Raw genomic sequence first — 11,203 nt, forward strand, 5'->3', positions numbered from 1 at the left:
GGGTTGGGTTGGGTTGGGTTGGGTTGGGTTGGGTTGGGTTGGGTTGGTTTTCGAATCAGGATTTCACTGTGTAACAGCCCTGGCTGTCCAGAAACTCACTCTGTAGACCAGGCTGACCTCAAACTCAGAGACCTGCCTGCCTCTACCTAAAAAGTGCTACAATTAAAAGCACCACCATGCTTGGCTAAGAAGTTCACTTTTAATTTACAATAAAAAGTTTACAACTGGGTTTTTCTAAAAAAGTAAAGTTAAATTGCTGACCTATATGCTCAGATTTTTCTAGTGCACAGAGAGGCAGGAGACGATAACCTCTAATCACTGTGTTCGAGGATACTGTAGACACAAACATTCCAAACTCCACAATCTCAAACACTTCTGCTCAATGAAGGAATATTCAACCCATGCTCATCAGACACCATAGAAACGAGTATGATTCCAAACTAGTATTCTACTTTTAAGCCTAAATTATGAACACTCGTTTTCTGACTTTGGGCTCACATAACTGTATGATAATTCTCTATGCCACAGAAGTAAATAATTAGGCTCAATGGTTAAGAGTGCTGTCTGCTCTTACAGAGGACCTGAATTCAGGGCCCACACTCACTGAGTAGCTCCTGTCTCAAACTCCAGCCTCATGGAGTCTAACACCCTCTTCTGGCTTCTGATACTTGTGTATATACACTAACAGAGACACACGCATGTATATAATTAAAAATAAACCTAAAAATAAAAAAGAAAGAGAAACACTCTTACCTAAAAGCAAATAAATTGAGTGTAACCTTTCACACATGAAAGTACAGTGTGACACTTGGTTGTAAGAAGACTCTTTACCATTCCTTTCCTGAAAGAAAAATACTACCATGTTCCTCCAATAGTGCAGAACAATTTTAGTGTTAACTTATACATGTTCTTTTAGCTCAAAGCAAAACTCATAGCTATTTTTTTAAACCAAATACATACACACACACAAGTTTAGCTACCTAAAGAACACAAACCATCAATCTACGATACAAACAGACCAATAATTCTCACTCTATTTTTATCAGATATCCCTTTGAGAACCTGAAAATACTATGAAATTCTCCCATTTAAAAACAGGTAAGAGAGACAGGCAATATGGATTAACAGGTAAAAGTGCTTGCTGCCAAGTCTGATGACCACAGTTCAATCTGTGGAATCCCAAGGTAGAAAGAGAAAACCAAATCCCACAAATTGTCCTTCTGACCTCCACATATAGTCCATGGTATAAACATGCTCATATACATACATATACATTCACAAGCACATAAAACAAAATCTTCTTTTTGAAAAAAAGGCTTACTCTCAAAAACATCAAGATGCCAATATAACAGTATAAAGTGAAAAGTCCAAAGACATTCAAAATAGATACTCCAATAAATTCAATCAGACATTAAATTTTTAGGTTGAAAAAAGTTTGTCACTGCAAAACTATGCTCTTGTTTCATCATTTTGAAACACTTGATTTTAAGTTTTTGCATGGAGAGCATCTTAACACTGACCTATTACTCACACACTGCCTTCTGAAATGCCAGCTCAGGGCTAACAGGTGGTACTCAGTGGCATGGCACCCCACTGCGCTGTGCCATCCTCATGTTAGAAACCAGAAGAGAAGGTTTAAGGAACGCCCTTGTCCAGGACAAAACAACTAGTGCACAAGCTCCAATGCCTGTGGCCTAGCAGAGCCCAAGGACAATGGAAATGCTACAGTACCGGACACCAGCCTTAAGAAAACTGTTCTTTTCATAAAAACATTTGAGTGTTCCAGCCCATTACCAGACCTGCAATTATACTGCACATCCTACTCTATACTTCACAAGGTAGATGCAGAAGATAAAAGAATCCAGTCATCAGAAAGCACAAAACTAGCTCTAGATGGTAATTTAAAAGTTCTTACAAGCTGTCACTCCAAAAATAAAAATGGAAGCTTCATCTTTGGGACTGAAGTTTAAGTGTTTTAGGGGGTAGAGAGATGGCTCAGTGACTAAAACACTTGCCAGAACTCCAGCACCCACATAAAAGCCAGGCAAGTGGTGGCCCACCTGAACCCCAGCTCTCAGAAGCAGACACAGGGGATCCCTAGCCAGCCAAACTAGCCTGATCAGGGAACTGTGAGCTCAAGTGAAAGACCCTACCTCAATATATACAGTGGAGAGTGAGCTAACTTACACACATCACAGACACAGAAATAGTGTTTCTATGGGGCTGGAAAGATGGCTGAGGAGTTAAGAGAATGCTCTTCCAGAGGACCTGGGTTCTCTTCTCCACACCCACATGGTAGCTCACAACTGCCTGAATTTCAGTCCAAGAAGATCCAATGCCCTCTTTCAGTTTCTGTGGGCACTGTACATACACGGAGCACAGACTTAAATGCAGGCAAAACAGCCACACACAGAAATAAAAAGGAAAGGGGTGTTTTTACAAGCTGGGATACCGCTCAGTGATGCAGCACTTGCCTGGCATGCACAAGGCCCTGGGTTCCTAGTAGCACAAACTTTAAAAAGTGTTTTCACTAGAAAGAATTCTACCACAGAGACAAAGAATTCTTTTCTACAGAACGGTGCCTCCAGTCACCATAGTTCTTGAAATGCCTGAAGAATCTGCAAAATGCTCTAAAAACAAGCCAGAAATAATGACACCACTTTCATTACAATCCCTTCTGCAGAGAGGCAGTTTTTCCAAACTATGTCATTCAAATCTAAACTTGTAAACGGTCTAACTAGGAGGAAAGAAGGAAGGAAGGCATGGGACAGGACAGGGTGAGGGGAACCAACCAGGGAGCAGGCAGGACCACTGCTGCTGATTTGCCTAAGCTCTAAGTTTTCCCAACCAGGATATCGGACAAGCCTGCTTCCTGAGCTGCTCCAAGTACAAAAAGCATCCACATCAACCGTGAGAGGAGGCTTCTTTTTTTTCTGGTTTTTTGAAGCAGGGTCTCACTGTGTAGGCCAGGCTAACCTCAAACTCACAGCTCTGCCTCAGCCTCCCAAGTGCTACTATTATAGGTGTGTGTGTGTGTGTGTGTGTGTGTGTGTGTGTCCGCGCGCGCACTCGCGCCACTAATGATGTAGTTCAAACCTTGGCATAAATTTTAACTTTATTATAGATACATAGTTAGGTAAGTAGGTAGGTAGGTAAGCAAGTAAATAAATAGACACTAAATTTTTACTGGGATTTCCTTAACAGTAAAATGGGTCCTAAGGTTTAAAAGTCTTAGGTAACCCCCAAACAACTTTGAGAAGTATAGAAATAAAGAAAACTCAAATGTCTAAAAGGTCAGCATATCATTTCATTAGACACAGCTGAGAAAAAGGTAGGCCACTGTATCCACGTGCAGAGGAGCACATGCTAGGGTTGCTTTCCACAGAAGAAAAAGAACCGCCACCAAGGACTCACGCTTCAGAAGACCAACTATTATAAGAGGGGCAAAAAGGAAACGTTCTCTTCATTTTCTGTTATCGTTCTCCAAGTAATCAGACCTTCCACTGGTATGCACACACTGATGCAGGCAGAACACTCACATACCTACACTCAAAATAGATCATAAAAACAAAATTCACAACATCTGATCACAATGCATATTGTATTCAAGCAAGCCTTCTGAATTGGTCAGGGAAATGCTATAGAAAATTAAGGCTGTATCTATTGTTTAGTATTTATACACAGTTAATTTTGGTTTACTCTATTTCTTCCTAAAATAATGCTTCAAACAAATTCTAGAAAAGAAATATTTTCTTTATGTTCTTTTCTATTCGGTAGACTACTTCCAAAAAGTTGATGAGCAAAAAAATGAGCCAATCCGCTGTGAAGAGCACAAGAGTCAGGTAAGTACCTCAGGCACTACAGAAACCAAGCACACATACTTCCCATATCTGCACCTGACTCTGCTCCTCTCTGTCGTTCTCCAGAAGCCAAAGTATAAAACCCTTGCTAGACCATGCCCCCACATCCTGTGAACTATGCAACAATCACTGTCAGGCTGTCTGAAACTGGATTAGTGAGTAGTGTCTGGTCCAGCTGTCCTCTAATTCTCCTCTGCTGATAAAATATGCAAATGTACAAAACCTATTCTTAGAAAAGTTTTAATGCTACCAGACATAACTTTAAAAATTCAGACAAAGGAGCTGAGTAAAATGTAGCTCAATATGAGAGCACTTGCCTAGCATGTACCGGACCCTGGTTTCAACCCCCAACATGAAAAAGAAAAAAGAAAAAAAAAAAAACCTATGTATTTGTCCAATAACCTCATAAAGGATGTTTGACATCACTAAGTAGAAGACAAATGCACATCAGAATCCCAATAAGCAATGTCACAGCCTTGGTAATGCCAGTAAAGGAGGAAGAGCCCACTGGTGAGGTGTGGAAAAATCAGAACTCCTGGACACTGATAACAGACATACAGCTCCTATAGAAAACTGCATAGCAAGACTTCAAAACCTAAACAAATGAACCAGCAATTCTAGTTCTACAGATGTGCCCAAGAGAAAGGAAAAGTGAGGTCGCTCAACAGACACCTACACTCTCACGCTTGCATTATTCCCAACAGCTAAAATGAATGAATGAATGAATGAAGGATGAACAGCATGTGATAAACAGAAATACTGCTCAGTCTTAAAGAGAGTAAAATGCTCAGCCTGGTCAATACTGTGAGTTCCAGGCCAGCCAAAACTATAGAGCAAGACTGCCTCAAAAACCAGGGGAAAGAAGAGGTAGAGATGAAGGGAGGAATGGATGGATGTCCACTAATGGACTAGCAGTTCAGGTTGTCTGGTTTCCTTTGAGCTACTAAAGATCTGGTTGCTGGGGGCTGAGAGGTGACAGAGGGGCACCGAGAGCATGAAAAGACGGTAGATGAATGGCTGTAATAGAGACTCAACAACAGGAACACACTTCCTGCCACTGTAAATGGTTAATGAGCGAGCCTGCTGGTGCAAACTTTTAATCCCAAGACTGGTTAATGGAAGACCTTATGTCTACTTTAATTGTGCATAATCACAGCAAGAAGAAAGAATAAGATAAAACGTGTACTCAGATCTTTCTCCCACAAGCCCCTTTACACCTTTCCATGAATGCACAGTTAATTCAAGGGACTACATGAGCCTGAAAGAATGAACGTAGTGATTCTCTCTAAACCTAAAGGTTTAATCTGGGCTTGCTGGAAGTAAAGCTCTTCCCCCGACACAGACATCAACAGCTATCCCATGTCTACTTCAGATTAAATAAGTTAACAGTATGTCTCCCGACCTTTGTATTTATTCCCTAGAATTTTCCTTCACATTTTTCCTATAACTTCATACAAACAATTCTCATTTTTACTACCAAAATCTTAAAGTCAAAAATCTTCTATCCAGGTATGGGGACACATACTCGAAAGGCAGAGGCAGGCAAAGGCAATCTCTCTGAGTTTCAAACCAGCTACACAGTTAGACCCTGTCTAAACAGGGAGAGACAGAGAGACAGAGAGACAGGGATGGACGGAGGGAGGGAAGGAAGAAGGAAGGGAGTGCTCTCTCCCTCAAAACTTATCAAGAGCTCCTCCTTCCTACTTGGCAGTCAGATCATCCTTTTCCCTTTCTTTCCTCAGTGCTACAGATCAAACCCAAAGTCTCAGGAGTGCCAGGCAAGAGCTCTACCACTATGCACCTTTCTAACCCCATACACTACCTTTGCAAAAATCAACATTAATATAGTTTCTACCATTTTCAAGTACAAACACTGAGATCTTATTTATGAATTTCTCCTCTTAAGAAAAAGTGTTCCCGCCGGACAGTGGTGGCGCACACCTTTAATCCCAGCACTTGGGAGGCAGAGGCAGGCGGATTTCTGAGTTGGAGGCCAGCCTGGTCTACAGAGTTAGTAGCAGGACAGCCAGGGCTTACACAGAGAAACCCTGTCTCGAAAAACCAAAAGAAAAAAAAAAAAAAAAAGAAAGAAAAAAAAAGAAAAGAAAAAGTGTTCCCAGTGGTGCAGGCCTTTGATCCCAGTACTAGGGAGACAGAGACAGGTGAATCTCTGAGTTTGAGGCCAGCCTGGTCTACAGAGTGTGTTCCAGGATAGCCAGGGCTACACAGAGAAAACCTGTCTCAAGAAAAAAAGGAAAAGAAAAACAAAGTGCTCCCATAGGAAGATCTGACCCCGAAATACCCTGAGCTACAACTGAGGCTAACATCAGCTGTTCTTCTACCTTCTGACTCCACACACGGCTACAGAAGTATGCAGTTTGGCCAAGTGTGATGGCACACATCTGTGATCCCAGCACACAAGAGGGGCAGGAAGATCATTGCAAATTCAAGGCCAGCTTGGTCTATACTGTGAGTTACAGGCCAGCCAGGGCTACATAACAAGACTTTGTCTCAAAAATCAGGAGGATAAAGAAAGGGGGGAGGGGCAGGGGGCTAGAGGGAGGGAAGGGTGTGCACTAGACAGGCTGTCTGGTGTCCTCTGAGCTACTGAAGTCCTTTACATTGTTCGTGCCCCCTTCTTCCTTATCGTTAAATACTCAGACAAAAACTCACCTTCAAAGATAGAGTCTGATGTTTCAACGCTATACCAGCTATTGATAGGATACATTTCAAATAACTCCTTTCACCATCATGAAGTAAACAGATTAAAATTAAAATGGATAGAGTAACCACATACCAAAATATAAAGAATAAAAGGTATAATTTAGAAAGAAAAAAAAAATTAGTGCTGACATCAAAATCTCACTCTTAGACAGGCCTGGTAGTACATACGCCTAATCTCAGCACCAGGGAAGTAAAGGCAAAAAGATCAGCAGCTCAAAGCCAGTTTTAAGGCAAAGGACACAGGGTTCAAGGCAGCCTTGGCTACATAAAACTCTGTGTTCAAAGAAATGAAAATTCTTGCTCTAAATGTACTCTAAAAATTAAAGTGTCACACAAATATAATCACTATGAACATATTTATACTAGGTAAAAATACAAATAGATGCATGTTATTATTAGTTATAAACTCACTTTTTTGATCTTTAAAATTTTAAATTCAGAAAAAAAAAAATTAAAATTCAGTCTTTCCAAACTCCACTTCTTTTAATGCAAGTTAGTATCTTTTTACTGGGGCCTACTTTCCAACCAAGAAAGTGCAAGTAATACATGTCAATAAGCAAATCAAGAACTGAAAAGCAGATAGGGTCAGTAAGACTACTCAGCAGATAAAGGCCCTTGTTGCCAAACAGAACCACCTGAGTTATTCCTAAAACCCATGTGGTGGAAGGAGAGAACCAACTCCCACCAACTGTCCTCTGACTGTCACATGTGTACAACAATCCTCTGACTGTCACATGTGTATAATGTGCAAGTACACACACACACCCCAATGTTGGAGGGGGCAAGACATTTCTGCCATTTAGTTTTCCAGCTTAATTCAAAACTTCACCTACAGGACGATAAGTCTCTTTGGCTGAGCCCTTTAATAAGGAGATCGGGTAGACCTGGTCACATCCAGGAACTTGAGGGTCTGAAACCTCTCAACCCTTCAAATACAGCATGTGAGGAAGTACACAGATATGATCTGAGGACACTGACAGATGAGGAAGGTAAGACAATGGCACCTACTCATGGGTCTTACCTTTCAGCAGTGGCAGAGGTGTGAGCTCAATGGGCTTGCCTTGAGACCTAAACTGTGAGGAGCTTTGCGACCTCTTCTGTCTGGCTTTTCTGACGGACTTCCGAGAAAATCCGTCTACTTTATCCACTGATGGAGGAGTAGTTGGTGCTGAGGACATATCCCTACTGAAGAGAAAGAGGGAACATGAACATGGGCCCATGGTAAAAGTATTCACGTGAGTTATACACATCTTAAAATTCCCATATACAATATTCATGAAAATGGGAATATGTACCAAAAAATTAAAAATCGGATAAGAGAAGTCTTGCTGCCCGGCAGTGGTGGCACAAGCCTTTAATCCCAGAACTCAGGAGGCAGAGGCAAGTAAACCTCTAAGTTTGAGGCCAGCCTGGTCTAAAAAGTGAGTTCCAAGACCCAGGGCTACACACACACACACACACACACACACAACCAGTCTTGAAAAATAAAAAAGAAAAGTCTTGTCAAAGGGAAAAAATATAAGGTAACATAGCTACCATTACACAAAACCAGAACTCTAATGTGTCCTGGCTCCATTATTATCATTAGAAAGATGTTTGCCTGGCCCTCAAGTCTGTATATCGTCTGCCCGTTTTAATTGCACAGCTCTTCCCATCTTGGGATTCCTGAAGTCATTTTGGAACTATTCTGAAGCTGGAAATCGTCCACAGAAACAGTTTCCTGACATATTTAATATTATGAATGGGCTAAAACCCTTTTGCACTTCAAGAATCTAAACAAATGAAGCCAGGTGTAGTAGCCAGTAACTCCAGCACTCAAAGGCAGGAAAGGTTATGAGTTCAAGGCCAGCCTAAGCTACACATAACACGTCTGACTCCAACCCTGGGACACACAGTGACAGCAGGTGACGGCTGACACTCTGAGTGAGCTTTCTACTGGCACTTTAAGCAGGGCTTTTGGTGCAATGTGCTGTGCTTGCTATTATGAGCCACCACCTTGCAAATGAGGACAGGCTAGATTTCTTGAGTGAGAAGGCACAAAAGGCATGATTACAATTATTTCAAAAAAATCGTTTTAAATAAAGCCATCTTAAGTTATTAAAGTTTAATTTTAAAAAAAAAAAACAAAGATAAAACCCAACACTAAGTTGAACTGAAAACATAACTTCACAGCTTCCCAAGACGAAGTTGAGTTTAAGTTCAAATACTGTGTTCCATGAAACCAACAGAACTGACTGGACATCATTCTGCAATTTTTTTAATGTTCTGAAATTATTCAAAGGAAGGACAGATGCTAAAAGTCCCAAGCCTTGAGCTCAGTCTCCTTCACCAAACTAAACAGATGCCAGTACCACTCAGGTGCTGGCTCCTCAGACTCCATGCAAAATTAATGGCATACGATGCAGTGCTAGGACTCAGTTACTCAAGTGTCATACCAACACCTAAGACAGGTGCTTTTTTTTTTAACTTCCACAAAGAGTAAGGTAGTGGCCTCCCCAATGTATAAGACTGAACAGTCATCTGGATTACCTGGATTCAATTAAAATAACATAAACATGGGAGGGGGTGGACAATATTAAGGCTTAGTTTGGAATTTTGAGGACTTCTTGGTTCTTTCATTAGAAAGTTATTGTTTTTCTTTTAACTCTAATTTGGCTTTAAATATAATGAGGCATATAAAAAAACAGAATAGTAAATTATAATACTATCGAAAATGTCAGGCCTCAGCAAGAAGTTCCACATCGCACTGTACGCTGTAAATTTAAGGACGAATATTGCAATCTCATTTGGGAATTATTTAGATTTCATTCTAACCCTGGCAGCACAGATTTCTGTAAGCCTCGTTCCCCCATCACTCATTCTGTCTCTATTTCTCTTCTCTCATCTCTAACGATGATCCATAGGCAGCTTTCTTTTTCATCATGTGCCTCTTATGCGCGCAGCCCTGAATAAATGTCAAGGATCTCAACTCTAAAGCATTGCAGAACCAGTGACAACTGCGGGGTCCCTGCAAAGCTCAGGGAAACAGGTTTCACCTGGACCACTGCGCTCAAAGCTTTAGCATTCTCCAAAGAGCAGGCAACTGGGGCTTTTCCAAGGGGAAGATATGAAATCAGGGAAGTGGCTTGTTTGTCTGCAGGTATGTTCATATAAACCCCAAGCCCTGGAGAAGCTGCGCGGCCACAGAATCTTCTTCCTTGCTCCCCCGCCCCCACCAGTGAAGGGGGGGGTACGAAAACGTCTCAAAAGCGGGAGGTAAAGGGGCTGGTGAGGCCGTGTAGACGAGAGGTGCTGGCCTCCAAAGCCTCTGCAGGTAGATCAGACAAGTGGGCCGGGCGCTTGCTCCCGCTCACCCCACCCCTCCGCACCCCTCGGCCGCCCGAGCTCGGCCTTTCCGAGCCCGCCGCTCCGCAGGTTCCCCGGGAGGCAAGCCGCGGGACCCGAAGCTGAAGTTACCTTGAAGCTCCTGGGGAAGAATCGGAAGATGATCTGTGGCTGCGTGGAGTGGGTTGCGAGCTAGGGGCCGCGGCGGGGGCGGGCGGCGGCCCGGGACGCACAGGGGGAGGTCCGGGCAGCAGCGGAGAGCCCCGGGCTACTACGGCCGTCCGGGGCGACGTCCCTCCGGTTCCGCGGTAGCGGCAGTGTTTCTAGGCCTCTCGGCTGGCCCCGAACCTCGGCGCTCCGGCAGTGGCAGCGGCGGCCTCACGAACCTCCCCCGCGGGCCCGTCCCATCAAATCGGCACCCGACCCGGTTGCGGCTCGGCCGGCGGCTCTTCGTTCACATTCCCGGCGGGCGGCGCCTCTGCTCGTTGCACCGGACCCGGCGGCGGCGGCGACGCGGGGAGGGGGAGGAGGGAGGAAGGCTGGATTTGCAGCGGCAGCAAGCGCGGGAGTCAGGAGGAAGAGTTGGAGCCACCTGAGCCGCCGCTGCCAGAGCCGCCGTTCGCTATCCGCGCAGGGTCCCCGTCAATGCCCCTTTCTCTCTCCTATTGTCAATATCACCGGGCGGCTGAGTCCATGGCACAGGCGCAACCGAACCTCCTGGCTAGCAGAGCCCGCCTCTGACGCCCGCCCACTGGAGACTTCAAACGGGAAGCGAGACTTCATTGGCCTCCGCGCGCCTTCACTCCCAGGCCAGCATGTTCGGCTGAGAGCTGATCGGGGATTGGCGGCGCGGGGGGGGCGGAGAAACAGGAGGGTGTGAAGAGATGGGGCCCTCGATTGGGCGAGGCGCGGGGTACCCGGATGCTGCCGCGAGCTCGGGCGACCGGGCCGCGCTTCCGCCAGGACGCCTGAAGTGGGGAACTGCGGAGTCGGCTAGGCCTGAGGGGAATGCGACGGGCGCGCCCGAGACTGGAGCTTCTGCCTGGCGGGGACCCTGTGGACCGCGAGCATCTTCACCTGCGATTCCGAGGGCCACAGTGCGGCAGTCCCGGTGCCTCACGGTTCAGCCCGGAGAGTCCCACTCAGCACGGAACCCACGGTCCCCTGTGCCCTGTGTAAACGCGGCCCTGGAAGCCGGCCGAAAAACCTCCCAGTGGCCTTCGCTCAACCGGTGGGAGACCTGGCCACGGGTTGGACTCTCACCTGGTCTCCCCTAGAGTCAGTTCTGGGTATCA

At 44.7% G+C, this 11,203-nt stretch overlaps 1 protein-coding gene across 1 annotated transcript in view; it reads right to left on the reverse strand.

Moving 5' to 3' along the window:
• Ppp2r5e (protein phosphatase 2 regulatory subunit B'epsilon) overlaps positions 1-10,342 on the reverse strand; it is a 145,013-nt gene extending 134,671 nt beyond the window's left edge. Inside the window, exons 1-2 of the mRNA XM_028789131.1 lie at positions 10,041-10,342; positions 7,606-7,769 (exon numbers count right to left, since the gene is read on the reverse strand). Coding sequence (XP_028644964.1) covers positions 7,606-7,762 — 157 coding nt within the window. The 5' untranslated portion in view covers positions 7,763-7,769; positions 10,041-10,342. The remainder of the gene's footprint in view (positions 1-7,605; positions 7,770-10,040) is intronic.
• Between the last annotated feature and the right edge of the window lie 861 nt (positions 10,343-11,203).

This window comes from Grammomys surdaster, unplaced genomic scaffold (assembly GCF_004785775.1).
Source record: "Grammomys surdaster isolate TR1022 unplaced genomic scaffold, NIH_TR_1.0 127, whole genome shotgun sequence".
In the NCBI taxonomy this organism is placed as follows: domain Eukaryota; kingdom Metazoa; phylum Chordata; class Mammalia; order Rodentia; family Muridae; genus Grammomys; species Grammomys surdaster.